The sequence below is a fragment of the Myxocyprinus asiaticus genome, chromosome 24, assembly GCF_019703515.2.
Source record: "Myxocyprinus asiaticus isolate MX2 ecotype Aquarium Trade chromosome 24, UBuf_Myxa_2, whole genome shotgun sequence".
Taxonomy (NCBI): Eukaryota; Metazoa; Chordata; class Actinopteri; order Cypriniformes; family Catostomidae; genus Myxocyprinus; species Myxocyprinus asiaticus.
The window spans coordinates 18849643-18867327 of NC_059367.1; the positions used below are offsets into that span (position 1 = coordinate 18849643).

General features: G+C 38.0%; 1 protein-coding gene across 2 annotated transcripts in view; it reads right to left on the bottom strand.

Moving 5' to 3' along the window:
• The window catches only part of LOC127415141 (nucleolar protein 4-like), an 88913-nt gene that overhangs the window by 13810 nt on the left and 57418 nt on the right, over positions 1–17685 (bottom strand). For both annotated transcript variants that reach the window (XM_051653725.1, XM_051653726.1), the window contains exons 3-4: positions 15855–15966; positions 13967–14076 (exon numbers count right to left, since the gene is read on the bottom strand). In XM_051653725.1, coding sequence (XP_051509685.1) covers positions 13967–14076; positions 15855–15966 — 222 coding nt within the window. The remainder of the gene's footprint in view (positions 1–13966; positions 14077–15854; positions 15967–17685) is intronic.

The window sequence follows — 17685 nt, forward strand, 5'->3', positions numbered from 1 at the left end:
TCTGTGCACAAAATGAAGCTCAACCACTCCACTAATGCCAAGATTCTCCCATATCTCAAGCACATGAACTTTACACAGCCAAAGTCCTCAGTTCAAACTATCAGACCAGTATCAAAATAAAATTCTCTCTTTTCTTTTCCACATTTCCTGTTTGGAATTTCCTAATTCACTATGGTGCCATTTGTGGGATGTAAATAATAATAATAATAAAAAAACTTGTTTTACCACCTGTTTTCTTTTTTCTTCACTTATTATGTTGTAACATTGCAATGTTTTATTCATGTGTATCTGCTTGTGAGGAAACTTCACATTCCAGGTGAAGAATGGGAAAGGACAGAGGGAGGAGACTCTTAAATAATGAGTGACTATGAGGGGAGCTATTTTTAACCCTGTTTGAACCAAAACCAGAAAGAAGTACAACATACAGTGTAAAAAGTGGTAACTTGCAACTTTTACCTCAAGGAGCTTTTTCTGCCTGATCTAACCCTTAAAATGTGTTTTGTTGTAAAATTATATATTCAGGTTGGTTCAGTGATGTCAAATAATATTTTTACTTGAATAAAACCATTTAGATGTGACAAAAATTTTTAGGATACATTTATTTTTTTTGTCAGTGTAGCGAGCAATGAAATGTTTTCTTCAGGAATCAAACACTGGTTGGAAAACTACATACATTTCGTACAGTTTTAAAGGAATATTGTGGGTTCAATACAAGCTAAGCTTAATCTACATCATTTGTGGCATATTGTTGATTAGCACAAAAAATTATTTCGACTCGTCCCTTATTTTCTTTCAAAAAAGCAAAACTAGAGGTTACAGTGTGGCACTTACAATGGAAGTTAATAAGGCCAATTTTTTGAGGGTTTAAAGGCAGAAAATGCAAAGCTTATAATTTTATAAAAGCACTTACATTAAATCTTCTGTTAAAACTTGTGTATTATTCGAGCTGTAAAGTTGTTTAAATCATCGTTTTTACAGTCACTTTAGGATTTGTGGTGTTACGTTGTCAAGTTGTAAATTGAATATAACTTTACCAGAAAATTTTTGTAAGCGATTTATCACAATAAAATCATGTTAACACAGATATTGTTTATGTCTTGTGGCTATACTTTTGAAGTATTTTAATGTTTACAGATTGGCCCCTTATTCACTCTTCCATTGTAAGTGCCTCACTGTAACTCAGATTTGTGCTTTTTTTTTAAGAAAAGGAAAGACAATTTGAAATTAATTTTGTGGTATTCAACATAATGCCGAAAATTCTGTCGATTAAGCTTAACTTGTATTGAACCCAGAATATTTCTATAAGTAATTGCATACATTTATGTTGCAAACACACTACAGGTTCATAGGAGCACTAATGAAGTATTGTGATTGAGGGTTTGAGCATGCTTACCATTCACATAATATATTTATGCATTCATAGTTCCTTTTATAACCTATTTAATTTCATAATGTATTCATTTCAGCCAACATATGGGGCTAATATGTGACAGTTGACAGCCCTAATGCACACTGACACTGTGTGTGTTTCTTTGGGTTTACTTAGCTATACTTTGTGAACAAATCTGCAAGTTAGTCCTTTGGCGACTTTTGTGGATGTCCTCATTTTAGAAAAATCTAAGGTATGTTCCCATTTTAGAAGTGTGTGTGTGTGTGTGTGTGTGTGTGTGTGTGGTGTGTGTGTGCCAGAATAAGAGCTGTTCAATGTTTAGCATGCTCATGGCATAACGAATCACACCGTGACCTATGCTATAGGCATGAACACACCTCTCTACCTCCACCGTTGTCATGACAATGAAGCTGTAAGAAAGTTCACAGTGATTTCGTACATGTTTTAGACCTTCTGGTGAGGCTAACACTGAGCATCTCCACATCCTTCATCATCCAACACAGCCTACAATCCCCTTGTCAACTCCTCCCCAAACGTTCTAGGAAATACCCACAATATACTGCTCACCCAGTGCCTCCTATCTGCTAAGATCAAACCCTCACAATACCATGTGGGCTGATCTTGTAACTATTAAAGAGAAGCATTCACCCCCACCCATGTATATTGTGTCACTTCCTCATTTTATCACAAACAAACCCTCATTTCACTATAACCCCCCCCCCCCCCCACACACACACACACACACACACACACACACACACACTTACTTATCCACCCCATCCCTTATGTACAGGACCTAATATTTAATTCATCCCTTCCTTCCAAAAGTCAGATAAGATTTCAGTTCAAGCTAAAAAAAATAAAAAAAAGAAGATGTCAGGCAAAATCCATCCACTTTCACTGCATTTTTTCTCCATACAATGAAAGTGAACAGTGATTGAGACTAACATTGGGCTTAACATCTTTTGTATTCCAAGGGAGAAAGTCATAAAAGTCTTAACAACATGAGGGTGAGTAAATAATTTTTTTTCATAGATAATTTTTGGATGAACTATCCCTCTACCTCTTTAACTACGAATGAAAATTAAAAATGAATTCTAGTTACAAGTTGCTCATTCTCTCTCTCCCTGCACGTGCACTAACAAACAAACAACTATGGCCTCTACACTACATGTGTCCCTGGATCCCTGTTTATCGTTACCATGGCAACCTGAAGAGTAGAGAGGGGCTGTAATCATCTAGTAGGGCTCAAGAGAAAGTGAGAAATGCAGGTGTGTAGATGGAGACAAGCATGCCTAAGACTAAATACACATACACAACAGAGGAAAAAGTCACTATAATTTCACTCCCAAATTGTGAATTGCCTCTCCCAAGCTCAGCAGTATAATGTAAAGCACTCACAAGATCTGTCACATATTCCCTGTTTTTTGCCTTGACTTTTATGTTGAAATTCTTGTTTAGTTCCCCATTCTTGTTTCCTGTTAGTTTTGTAGTCCTTTGTAGTTTTCTTTTATTATTGGTTTTCCCCTGATTGTTTCCCCAGGTGTTCCTCGTTCCCTTGTTTTCCCTTGTGTATTTAAGCCCTTGTTTCCCCTGGTTTCTTTGTCAGTCTTTACATGTGTTGTCATGTTCTGTTCCTGGGTCCCTGTGTTTTGTTTAGTTTTATTCTGAGTTACCTTGTTCATCTTCGTTTTATTAAAAGCTGTGTTTAGCTCCTCATTCCTTGCCTGCCTTGTTAGAGAATCACTTCCTCTTTTGAGCATTGCACAGCTAACAGAAACATATTAACTAATCAAAACTCTCATAAATGATCTTATTTAACATAAGACTTTAGATTTATCTGGTATTGCTGTAGATTAATGTTGAAGAGGTCATATAATATTTATGTAATCCCCCCCCCCCCCAAGGTCAACTTTATAATGTAAGTCAGGTTTTTTTTTTTTTTTGCGACAGAAGTCATAATTTGTTTTTTCATGACCACTTTCCACCACCTCTATCTCTCCCTTAGAATTAAACGGGCTGTTTTTGATGCTTTGCCTTTAAGATTTCTTTTGAAATTCCCTCTTTAAATGTGAAATGAGTAACAGTGCTTACTCACAGGCTACAGGTTTGTGCCTGATCAGAACCTTTATTAAAATTAATTTCAGCCATCTTTCCTAACGTTGGGATTTTTCTTAAGGTTATGCAGAGCGGCAGGTGTTATACACAGCCAGGAACACTTTGACAGACTTTCTTACATTCTGCTCTTCTCATTAATTCTTTTGGTGTTTAGGAATAACAGTACCTATCCTACTTCTATTACCTCACAGTGACTAAATGTTCAACATGTGTCATTGACGTGTTAATGTATACTGAATTCTGATGTCAGAAATCTAAGGATTTCAGAATGAGCATACTGTAAATACAGTATTAATAGTTATCTTAAACTGTAAAAATAAATTGTTTATTCAACTAAGGCTTAATTTTTTACTATTCTTACTAGTTTAAAATAAATGCCCATTTCTCTCTTAACCCTAAAGTTGTCATTAATAGAAACATTTAAGTGGTCCAAATTAAACAGTACTTGAAATGTCACATTTTGGAATCATAACTAAAATGTATACGCTCTTTAAACTTTGGCTTCAAGTACTACTCACTCCGAATATAACAGCTGTGTGGAATACCCTTAAGCCTTTGTGCTTGAATAAATGATGTATGTTTGGTCAAGACAAGGGAACTTATGTTGAAATATAATAATTGTTATTAAAAATTTTATTAAGTTTTAATTCTTATGACAATTGTTTTTTGTGTGAAGTCACCATTAAGGGTGATTAGTGTTACCTCTGGTGAACCTGGAATCTGTCAATTTAAGCCATTCTTCTTTCTCAATTGTACTTTACAAAAGTGCAGATTTTTGTGCACTAATAAGTACTGAGGAGAATCCAATGTGCCATATGGCTAACCAAGATTCCAGTCATAATTTCTCTTATACTGTATAAGACATGCTATAACTCAATTTAAATAATTAAAAACAATGATACTTTAGTCACAGATGAGTTAAGTTTACTTGTAATTAGTTAACATTACTTAAAAAATTAAGTTCAGTTCATTTGAGCCAAATAAGTATGTTTACTTGCAAACTGGGTTCCACGTGACGCCATGCAAGGAGCGGACGTGTAAACGGCGAGCTCTGCGCACTTTGCTAGTTTTTAATTATTTTTATGTCATAAACTGGTGAGATTCGATACACCCTGCTACATATCTGTACTATGAAGTCAACATGGCAAAGAATTCAAAAACCCTCGGGCTCTGGAGATATTAAAAGACACTTACATGCTCAAGCTGACACCTCAGATAAGGCCACAGATCAGGGACTCGGTTTGGACGGTGCGGTGGGAGAAATCCAGCGGCAACTGGCGAGCATGTCTGTGATGCTGACGAAAGGTGTTGCTGACTTAGAGGATCTTGCTGTAGTGCGTCAATCGATTACTGCGATGGAAACGAAATTCTCTGAGTTGGTTACAAGAATCGGGGATGTTGAGAAACAGATCGATTATCTGGAGTCATCGGAGAGGTAATTAGCTGCTAATCCGCTAGCGACCCAGGCAGATTTGGAATGCGTTTTGGAAAAACTGGAGGATTTGGAGAATCGTAGCCGGCGAAACAATGTCCAAATTGTTGGAATTCCTGAGCATAAAGAAGGTCAAGATATGGTGAAATTCCTACACGAGCTCTTCCCGAGTCTGCTCGACATAATAGGCCACAAGCTGGAAATCCCGGCTCGCAGATCCACTGAGGGAGACAGGCCCCAATCAATTCTGGCCAAATTTCTGACATCATCCGATAAAGATCTTGTGTTGCGCGAGGCAAGGAGCAAAGGAAAGCTTTCTTGGAAAAAATCACAGCATTTTCATGTTCCCAGATTTTGCAAATTCGACAAGAGAGAAACGTGATCGATTCAAGGAATGCAAGAAACTCTTACATCAACGGAAGATCGCTTTTGCACTGATGTTTCTGGCCAAACTGAGAATAGATACTAAGGATGGCCGCAAAATATTTACACGCCCACAACAAGCGATGTCTTTCATAAAATCAATGGACTGAGGAAGTCATGGTGTGTTTCTCATGTAACTCCATGTGGGCTTGTCTTGCTGAACATACACTTGACCGTCCGAGGAAGCTGGGCACCTTTCTTGTTTCTTTTTGTGCTGGTTCTGCCTTGTGGCTGGAGCTTGTTTTGTGGACTAACACTCTTTCAGGACAGCTGTGGATGAATCTGCATGTTCCTTGTGTTTATGCATCCTATTGGCTGGAGTTTGTTTTGTGGAGTATTTTTTGCAGGACATTGGAAGGATTAGGTAATCTGCTGCACTCATGGACAGCCGGCTCACTGAACATTCGTTTGACTGTCTGAGGAAACTGAACAGGTTTTTTTTTGTTTTTTTGTGCTGGTTCCGCTAGAGGCTGGAGCTTGCAGAGGAACACACCTTCGATACAGTATTGTGAATGAACCTACATGTTCTTTGTGTTTATTCTGCCTATTGGTGGGAGTTTGTTTTATAGATTATTATCTGTTATGTTATTCTGTCTTACAAAATTTGTATAGAAGCACCAGACTTGAGCAATCTGATGGCAAAGTTGTTGCAGGGGCTCTTGTAGGTGTACATGGACTGTTTGAGTTTAGAGGGATGGACACCAGTTGGCGCTGTCGTGCGCGGGGTTAATGCGCATGTTTTCCTTTTTTCTGTTTGTTTGGTCCCAGGGAAGTTCGGGGTTTGATTGTTGCACTAATGGGGAATGTGGTCTTTATAACTTTATTTTTGACACACAATCAATTTTTTCTAACATGTCAAAAGGTCAAATGTTAATATGAGTGGATTGTCTCTCTCCACGTGGAATGTGAATGGGTTGGGGCACCCTATAAAAAGAAGGAAGGTGTGGCAGGGTAGAGGGCAGGGCCGGGTCATGATTCCGCACACCCGGCCCCTAATTAGGCTGATTAGAAGCCGGATGTGCAGAATCACGACCCAGCCATGCCCTTCGCCCCACCATAGAAGGTTATTTCTTTTCATAAACATAAGAAATTTGGTATTGTGTTTCTTCAAGAAATGCATCTTTCTCCGCAGGAAGCTGGAAAATTTGGGAAGATATGTGGTGGACATGTTTTCTTTGGTGCTGGCTCAATTAAGAGCGGGGGAGTCATTATATTGATAAGTAAGCATCTACAATTCAAATGTCTCAAACAGATTAAAGATAAATTAGGAAGAGTTATTATTGTTTTAGCAGAAATTCAGGGGCAAAGGTTGATTTTGGCTAATATTTACACACCTAACGATGATGATCAGGGCTTTTCTATAGATCTTGAAGGGATGTTGCAAACCGCTGACACCCCTCATGATATAATATTGGGAGGAAATTTTAATCTTTTGATGGATTCAGTCCTTGATCATAGTGAAGCAAAAATGTGTGTAAGCCCCCTAGAGCAACACTGACACTTCACAGGATGTGTAAAAATCTTGGTCTTACAGATATCTGGAGACTTTTGAACCCATCTGGTAGAGACTATAAATTTTTTTCATCAGTCCATAAGATTTATTCTAGAATAGATTTTTTTTTATTTTTTTATCTATGTCTCACATTTCATCGGTTGTTGATTGCTCAATTGGAAGCATCTTAATCTCAGATCACGCCCTGGTGAGTTTAGCAGTGTTGCCACATATGGAGAAAAAGAAATCATATAGTTGGTGCTTTAATGTATCCCTTTTGCAAAATCCTGATTTCCAACAAATGTTAAAGGCTGAAATCAATGTTTATATGGAGACCAACTGGTCCTCAGTATTTTCTGTGGGCATGGCTTGGGAGGCACTTAAGGTGGTTCTTAGGGGCCGGATCATACAGTATGCTTCATTCACCAAAAAATCCAAAGCATGAGAACTCGTGGAATTGGAAGGGAATATTAAAAGTGCCAAAGCAGAGCTGAAGCGCTGAATATCATCTAATGGCCTCAGAGAATTGACCTGATTGAAATACAGATATAATACTATTTTGTCACGGAAGGTGGAGTTTTGGTTATTCAGGGCAAGACAGAGAGTCATACTTGGTGGACAAAACAGGAAAACTTTTGGCTAGATATATAAAGCAGAGAGAGTCTTTTTCTACCATTCCCTCAGTGAAATCTGCTGGTGGTGAAATATTTACCTCAGCCATTGATATTAATAATGCTTTTAAAGACTTCTATCTTGATCTTTATAGTTTCATGTCTTTGTCTACTGATGAAGATATTAGAAACTTTATGGAACCATTAGAACTCCCTAAATTGACGCCTGAGCAAAAACATTATCTTGAGGAGCTTGATGAGGTAATTAAGGCCCTGCCTACAGGCAAGGCTCCGGGGCCAGATGGCTTTGCTGCTGAATTTTTTTAGATCTTATGCTACAAAACTGGATCCACTTTTGTTAGAAGTTTATACAGAATCATTAAAGAATGGAAAGCTTCCACCAACCATGACACAAGCCCGGATCAGTCTGATTCTTAAAAAGGACAAAGAGTTACCGTCCAATTTCCCTGATCCAGCTAGACATTAAAATATTGTCAAAAAATTTGGCTAACCGATTAAGTAAAGTTATGACATCTCTTATACATATAGATCAGGTGGGGTTTATTCGGGGCTGCCGCTCTTCTGATAACATTAGGCTCGATCAATATCATGTGGTCAGTGGCAAATGATCAGACTCCGGTCGCTGCCATCTCATTTGACGGCGAAACGGCATTTGATATGGTAGAATGGGATTATCTTTTTAAGATTTTGGAAATATACGGGTTCGGGAATACTTTTATTGGATGGATTAAGTTACTTTATAGACACCCGGTAGTGGCAGTACAAACAAATTGATTAATTTCAGATTATTTTACTCTGGATAGGGGCACCCGGCAGGGTTGCGCTCTTTCCCCATTATTGTTCTGTATTGCCCTGGAACCGTTAGCAGCCGTGATAAGAAAGGAGGATGATTTTCCAGGGGTGGTGGCAGGAGGTATTGCGCATAAGCTTTTGCTTTACGCAGATGATATTTTATTATTTGTCTCCGACCCTACTAGATCTATGCCTTGCCTCCACAGAATTATCAATTCCTTTTCTAAATTCTCGGGATACAGGGTTAATTGGTCTAAATCCGAAGCTTTGGCTCTGACAGCGTACTGCCCAGTAACAGCTTTTCAGCTGGGTGCCTTCCAGTGGCCCAAACAGGGCATTAAGTATTTGGGTATTTTATTCCCAGCAAATTTGTGTGATTTAATTAGAGTTAATTTTGACCCTTTAATAAAAAGGTTTTCGATCGATGTGGACAGGTGGGCTTCATTACATTTATCTATGATTGAGAAGGTTAATGTTATAAAATTTATTGTATTCCAAACTTCAACTACCTTTACAGTCTCTCCCCACTGAAGTTACCCTCTTTTATTTTAAACAATTTGATTGTATAGCTAAATCCTTTATCTGGATTGGTAAATGTCCTCAGATGCATTCTAACAAGTTACACAGGCCAATTGACAAAGGTGGGTTAGGTCTCCCCAAGATTTTGTTTTACTATTATGCTTTTGGTCTCAGACATTTGGCACATTGGTCACTTCCGCCTGAGAGAGCTGCTCCCTAACTCTTTATTGAACAGGAGGTCCTTGCCCCTATCTTGCTATTGTAAAGTCTTTCTACCAAGCTGCCCGGAGAAGTAAATACACATACCGTTATCTTGCACATGCAGTTAGTGTGGACAAAAGTTTCCCACGTGTTAATTCACACATTTACCTGAACATTGCGGCAAGTATTTGGTTAAACCCTAAATTGTGTATTAACAAGTCCCCTTTTTGCTGGACAGAATGGATTGAGAAGGGAGTTGCTATGCTGGGTGACCTGTATGAAAATGGAGCATTGAGATCCTTTGAAAATATTACACAGCGGTTTGGGATTCCCAGATCTCAATTCTTCAGGTACTTACAGCTGTGCCATCTAATTTATACCACCTTTGGGTGTAGTACGCAGCCCCCTAAAGTGGCAGGTACTCTTGAGATGGTACTTGCGGCTTTTGGAAAGGGTCATGAGGCTTCAGTGTACTATTCCTGGCTAATTCAGAATCTAGGGGACGGGGTTTTAACATCTCTTAAGAAGTTATGGGAGAGAGACTTGAATTTAGTACTGGAGGATGAAGAATGGGGTAGGAATTTTTAAAAATGTCAAGTCTATGTCTATGGATGCAAGGATGTGCCTCATTCAATTTAAGATTCTGCATCGTTTTTATTGGACTCCCCCTAGATTGTATAGGCTTGGCCTTAAAGACACACCTACTTGCTGGAGATGCCAGTTGGAGGATGGGGACATAACCCAGGTTTTTTGGTACTATACTAAGATTCAAGAGTTTTGGTCGAGGGTTCAGAGTTATGTCTGTGAGATCCTGAGCACTCAAATTTCACTCTGCCCCAGACTTTGTATTTTGGATGATGGGGCAGGTGTTAATGTAGGGAATAAACACATAAACAACTGGGTCCTTACCAGCGTGATGATCAGCAGGATGTGATTCTTGGGGGATGGAAATCAGCTGATGCGCCCTCATTTCATGAGTGGTGCACCGAATTGGGCAGAGTTGCTGCCTTTGAAAAGATGTTGCATAGACGGCTGGGCAGCTTGGATGCCTTTGACAAGAAGTGGGGCACTTATTTGGCCTTCTTAGAGGGTTGCCAGGGAGGAACAGTGGAGAGGGACAGTTTAAATTGAGTGTATGTAATTGATTGATGTGTGGAACCCTTTTTCTTTTCTGATAAGTAATTTTTTGTGTTTTTTTATGTCAGTAAGTATTTTGTTTGGACTGTCTGCTTGTATGTGTGTCTGTTGTTATTTGGTGTCCGATCACTGGGATGTGTGTTGGGTGGGGGGAGGGGGGCATATTGATGAAAGTTGATTCCGTGTTTTCATGTGCTGTTTGTGTTGATTTGAGTTTGGAATTGGAAAAATTGCTCATGACAAAAAAGAAAAAACATGCAAACCAATTGCCTTCAAAAATCTAAGGTCAAATAATTAGATTTACAGTAACAGTGGTGCAGCTAATTTTCAATAAATGGTCATGAATTGGGCAGTAAACGGGGCAGAAGTTTTCAGTTCTGAAACATACAGCAGTAGTTCTCAACCTTTTTGACTCCAAGAACCCCATTTGTCATAATTATGACAAGGCTGCATGTTTTTAAACTTTATTAACAGAAACTAAGAAGGTCAATGCATTCAAATAATAATTGCGATTTTGTGAATCCAGAAGATTCAAGAAATGAATGTTCTTCAATAAAACTAGATGATGAATGGAGCTGATGTCATTTTACATGTTGTACATCTTGATTTTTAGTAGTATTAGCATTTTTTCGATTATTTAAACAAGTTATATTGTTATAATATAGGCCCCATAGTGAGCCCCGGCCCACTGGTTGAGAACCACAGACTTACAGTATTTTTACTTAGTATATCAGACTCTTTCATTTCAAAAGATCAAGGAAAATCAGATTTCTCATGATAAGACCAAGTAAGTCCATGGTAATGATGAACTGGATTCCTATGACTGACTTTTTTTATATCACCGAGATTTTCATTTGTACAATCTGATCACCCAGTGCTGAAGCTGTCAGTCTGTTTGCAAGTTTAGCATTCAGCTTCTATATAGGCTCCCTGTGACAGGTGCTAGTCATCATGATTTCAGCATCTCTCTGAAGCACTTCACAGATTGCGACAGGCGTACTGTACATTCGTAAATGTGCTTTCACACTGCCCTGTACAGCTGTGAACCAATATGGATGTGTGTGTAAACACACACATCTGTATGCTATAAATATGGATACATTTTATTCACAGGATTGCCCTCATGAGTTCCTCTGAGGTTTGTTTTGAAGGTTGACGTGTGGGGTTGGCTCCATTAGGTACCTAGTGGGGCATCGGTAATACAAGAAATGAGAGTGATGGGCCTGGGTAGCTCAGCGAGTATTGACGCTGACTACCACCCCTGGAGTCGCAAGTTCGAATCCAGGGCGTGCTGAGTGACTCCAGCCAGGTCTCCTAAGCAACAAAATTGGCCCGGTTGCTAGGGAGGGTAGAGTCACATGGGGTAACCTCCTCATGGTTGCAATTAGGGGTTCTCGCTCTCAATGGGGCGCGTGGTAAGTTGTACGTGGATCGCGGAGGGTAGCATGAGCCTCCACATGCTGTGAGTCTCCGTGGGGTCATGCACAGCGAGCCATATGAAAAGATGCACGGACTGACTGTCTCAGAAGCGGAGGCAACTGAGACTTGTACTCCGCCACACCGACTGAGGTGAGTAACCACGCCACCACGAGGACCTACTAAGTAGTGGGAATTGGGCATTCAAAATTGTGAGAAAAGGGGATAAAATAAAAAAAAGAAATGAGAGAGAGAGAGAGAGAGAGAGAGAGAGAGAGAGAGAGAGAGAGAGAGAGAAGAGAAAAGAACAATGCAGAGGCACATATAAAACAATAAAGGGGGGGGTGAGAGGATGATGGAGAAAACATTCCAATCAAACAATCATAGGCCAAACCTTTCAATAACCCTAACCATAAAACCACTAAAATCTGAGAGAAATATTAGGTTGAGATAAGAATGCTGTTCAAGCCCCTGACCCCAGCCCTAAATCTAACCCTAAAATCTGACTGGTTAGTAGAAATGTTGTTCTAGTGCTAACAAGGATGTTGATCCCCAAACATGCCCTACATGTGTAAATCACTTTAAGTGAGAGGCAATGCAACAGACAAACACATACGCCAATGTTTAAATCAAGCAATACTAATCTCAGCCATTGAAAATTGTGCTCTTTCTTAGTCTTTCCAACTCACAAGTCCAATATTGATTCAATGTAAATTGCATAGAATGTTTTTGTTTAATAGACAGTTATACAAAAGCACCCTCTACCAACAGGCCTATAGTACACCTCCTCTTATCCACAGCAGCTGTGGTACCTCGGAGTATTTGCTACAGTTATCTAGAACTGGAGTGCTTCCTCGTTTCCTTTCCTTGCTTCCTTTCCTCGTTTCTTAGCTTCCCCCTCTAAGGAAACGAGGAAAGGATGCAAGGAAAGGAAATGAGGAACGAGGAATCAAAGCAAGATGTATTTGTAAATTGGAATGTCCTGCTCACTCACGCGTCAATTTAAAGCGCCTTCTCTGCACAGCTGCAGATCGCTTGATGTTATGTTGTTGAAACATGGTTAATTGATATTTTAATATTAAAACCTAATAATTCAAGATGTGTGTCATATGTGATAATTATGGTTTATTTAAACCACAAAGATGAAACATTAATTAAAACTGTTGTGTCAGATGTGAAGGGGGAGGAGAATGTATGCGTGTGTCAGGTGCTTTGGTCAAAAAGTCTTCCACATCATAGGTCACGCTGGGTTAATTAGTACCCAGTGAAGAACTGGATAAGCATTGCCCATTCAAATACATTTGCCAGCCAAGCAGCAAAACAAAACAAAACAAAACAAAACACATTTGCCAGCCAACAACAAAACAAAACAAACAAATTCTTCTTTATTCTGTCTTGTTAGCAAAATGGGTTCTGGCTCAAAATAAAATAAAATAAAATATTGAATAAAGCTAAAAAAAGATCTGTGCTCCCAAACACATATTTGGTCTTACCACATGCTCTTGCCCACAGAAACAACTAAAACCAGGATTCCTGGTTCTTCAGCTCAGTGGAGGTCTCTAACCTGAGGCCAAATTCTATGAAGCAGGGGACAAGGACAATGCAGCGAGTCACAGGTACTGTACACGGTTACAAATACCCTTTAGACTTATCTTTGGTTGTTTTACACACTGAATGCAACCTTAGCAGGCTTTCCTAACTAAGATGTCATTTTTTCTATAATATCTTTTTTCTGAGATGCAGACGAGTGAAAATAATTTTGATAACTTTTTAGTTAGCTGTAGATACCTTTGACCCAATTATGTTAATGTATTCTGGTGCATCCTGGTCTTCCTTATACTGTACAAGCATATTCTACATACATGCTCTTTAGGTCAAGGCTCAAGCTATATAATTCCATACATTTTTCTATGTATAATTTTATTCGGTGCTACAAGGAACTGTCTTTCACAAGTATGTATTTAACATCACCCCATTTATATAGCACAGTGACCCATAGACACATCCAACTCTTGCTATTCCAGGCATCCACATATACTGTTACTGAGGCAACCACGTCTATAAGAGTTTTCCTTGACAACCACATATTGCAACAGAGTCCTTGCTGCAGTTTCTTGGAGCTGGATGAATTTTACATTTAATTCCTTTCCCAGATGCTAAGGCAAATTTAGCATGATGTTACCATGCTAAATTATAATTTGGTTAATCTAAAATAATCAGTAAGAATCAGCTTTTGTAGCTTTAAGCAAACATTGAGCAAAATCAATTTAAATGCAATACATGCTCCAAACTAACAACTTTGATGTACTGTTAGATAATGCACTCCTTCAAAATTGATTGCCTCTCTCTCTCTCTCTCTCTCTCATGCTCTTTTTTGTTTCTCTCACACTCTTGCTTTTTTTTTTTTCACTTACCTGCTCATTGGTAGTCATGCACTGTAGTTTCATTTGTTTTAGATAGGTGGCAGTGAGAGGCATGTTGTAATCAATGAGGTCTGGCACCAAGGAGGTAGGACGGTCATTCTCTGAGGGTGGGAAACAAAAGTTGTTTTACACTTAAGTCATTAATCAAGAATAATCTTTTTTTTTCTTTTTTCTTTTTTTTTCTTTTTTTATCAAACTGACCTAAGGCAAAAAAAAACTACAACAACAAAAAAAAAAAAGGCAACATTTTCCATTGAAAAGTTAAGAACAAAACCATAAAAAAAGGACAGGGATAATTATTTTTGAATTTTCTATTTCCTATAAAGATTTGTTTAAAGAATGAATGAGCATAATCTAATTGATGTGATAAAATATAAAAATAAATAAAATAAAATAGTATTTTATTGTGTTAAGGTAGCACTTACATTAATGTGATAAAAACAACTGAATTGTGTTTGGTAGCACTTTCATTGATGTGATAACAAAATAATAATAATAATAAAAAAAAATACAATTAAAATAAAATAAAACCTATTTCATTGTGTTTGGTAGCACTTTCATTGATGTGATCAAATTCAATAAAATAAAGTAAAATAACAAGTACTGAATTATGTTTTTGTGCTACCAAACACATATGCTGCATATTACTTGTAAATATTTTAGCTATGGAATCCATTAGCCTCCTTTCATTCATATGATAGGTGGATTTATTTGTAAGGCAAATTTTGTCCCATTCAATAGTATCTTGACCAGGGTACATTACACAGTTAAGTCCTCTAGAAGGCACTCTTGAGTCAGAGCTCCAATAGAGCATGTCAAAAAAAACCCTCGGGTCTTTGTTAAAATCAAACACAATAAATGGAGACAGGCTTTTGTTTGGACACAGATCTTCTGACTCTACAGGGTTCCCAGCCATTATGCAGTCTGAACAGCGAACATTTTAATAGTAAATCTTATTCTATAAAATGCATTGGAGAGCAGGCAGGCCACAACCCTTCAGAACCCCCCGTAGGCAGGAGCTGATCAACTAATTCCCTGTTCAAAGTTTGTTTAACATTCAATATGTGCTGTACAAATGTCGCAAATCAGCTCTCCCCCACATGCCAGTCTTCATGTGCATGGGAGGAAATCAAGCTTAACTGTGGCTGAGAGTGAATTAGTCACATCAGTCTGTGACTAATGGCAGACAGACGTCATGTCTGTGCAGACATCTGACTTATATCATATGGAGTGTAATATCTCCGCAGTGGGAAAACGATCCAGTCTCTACCATCCCCTCTGATTCTACTTCAGGGAAGGGCAATGAAGAATTATTGCTGTACTGTTGATATTATAAATCATAAAAGCACTATGATAATCATGAATCCCTGTGAAAAAGTTTCATTTTTAACAGCAGTAATGTGTCTGAATTATATAATGATGCTAATATCCAGTCAGAAGGCATATCTGAAGTTGAACTGCTTGTTAAATCACACGGGACAGTCTGCTATGTTGTGTCCTAAGGGATTGTTTGCATTTTTCCTCAGGTGTTATTTGTGATTTCTCCTTTTTGTAAATCTGATGTTTACTGTGGGAAGTGCGTGGGTAAGTTTGTAATTCATTAATTACAATTGGCTTGTAGAACTCTAGAGTTTTAGTCTTGCCTCTGTGTCTCGTCATAAAGAGTGTGATTTTAATGAAGAATTTTGGAAATGTTGTCTTCCTAATTACTGCTACAGGGGGACACACTTCAAAAACTTTAATTAATGATAAAATGATCAAAAACAACCAATATACTCAGCAGGGAAAAGGCTTTTTAAATTTTACATATAGATGTGTAAGGTTCAAAATGATAAAAAATTACAAATACAGAGATTAAATTGCGGGGAAGGGGTCTGACCTTTGAACTCTGCCGTGCAGGATTTGATATGCATCCTTTTCTGGCATTCTCCACAACTCATCAGAAAACGGGTCACTGCCTCACGTGGAAGAAATGCGTAGGTCTCCGCAATCTGACAATCAAAATGGAGAGAGGAGAGCAGTCAAGAAACATTTTGGGAAAGAGTAAACAACTGGAGGAGTACAGGCTGAACACAATAGTTACTGTGACACAAATGCAAGAGTTTGTGAATTTGATTTTCACAGTAGTACCCAAAATGAACACTCGCCTAGTGCCAAATATGAGTAAAAATTGGATTTGGTGATTAAATAAAATGCAGTTACTTGATAAATGGCTGCTAGCTTAGGAACTGCAACATAATACATTATTTAAATTTAATTTAAAACGATAGTCAGACCCTCAGTGATGTGATGCAAGTGATTTATATCAAACAAAAACATCTCTTGATCTGAACATCTTTTAAAGAAATATTCAGGGTTCAATACAAGTTAATCTCAGTTGTCAGCTTTTGTGGCAAAAAATAATTTAGACTTATCCCTCCTATTATTTAAAAAAAGCAAATATCTGTGTTCCAGTGAGGCAATTATAATGGAAGTGAATGGAGCCAATCCATAAACATTGAAATACTTACTGATTCAAAGGTATAGTCACAAGACATAAACAATGTGCTTGTTAACATGATTTTAGTGTGATAAAATTGCTTACTAACCTTTTCTGTGTAAAGCTATATACAATTTTACAACTTCGTAGCCATGATGACGTAATGCCATAAACTGTGAAACCCTAAACTACCATAAAAATGATTATTTAAACAACTTTACAACTGAAGTAATACACAGGTTTTAACAGAGAATTAATGAAAGTGCTTTTATAAAATTATAAGCTTCACATTTGGAGACTGTCTCATATCGTATATCTTGATATAGTGACCCAATGAAAGAAACAGCCTGTGCTGTTTGTCACAAATAATGGAAAAACAAAAATATGTATAAGTATTTTTATGTGTATGTATTTTAATATGTATTTATTATGTATTTTTTATTTAAAAAAAAAAAAAAAAAAAAAAATCTCATGGCCAGTAATAAATATTTATGGTGGGTAAATATTCTCAGTTCACTCAGCAAGTTTAGTAAAAAGTTAAAGGAATCGTTCACCCAAAAATTAAAAGTCTGTCATCATTTATTCACCACCATCTTGTTCCAAACCTGTATGACTTTCCATCTTCCATGGAACACCATTTTTTTTTTTCAATACAATGAAAGTGAAAGGTGACTGAGGCTCTTCTTTTGTGTCCCAAGAAGAAAAGAAAAAAAAAAAAAAAAAAAAAAAAAATACAATGGATTTGGAACAACATGAGGGTGAATAAATGATGACAGAATTTAATTTTTTTGGGTCTGTCCCTTTAAAATAATATTAGTCTGTCCCTTTAATTTTCCTTGCTGGAAACAAGATAATTTCTGTATTTTCTAGGTATTTACTATAAAATCTGATCTCATAAAATGTATTATTTACTCTACTTCCCTTTTCTCTCTCTTTTCCAGTCTCCTACTTTCTCTGTCCCTGTCCCCTTTCCCTCCTCTCCCTTTTTTCTCTTGCTCTCTTCTCCTGTAGGCTTTTTTGTGTGCGACCTTCACACATAGAGGGTGATCGAGCAGTAGGAATGGCAGGACCACCTCCTTTTCTGCCCCCTTAGGCTGCACAGAGGGAAAAGGCCACCCAGGGAAAACCGCACCTCCCAGAATGCCATGCTCCCAGACTGCCCCCTCCTCCCAGCCTGGCAGGGCTGGTCTCTGTGGGCTGCTCATGCTATGAGACCTGACAGCCAGGATCT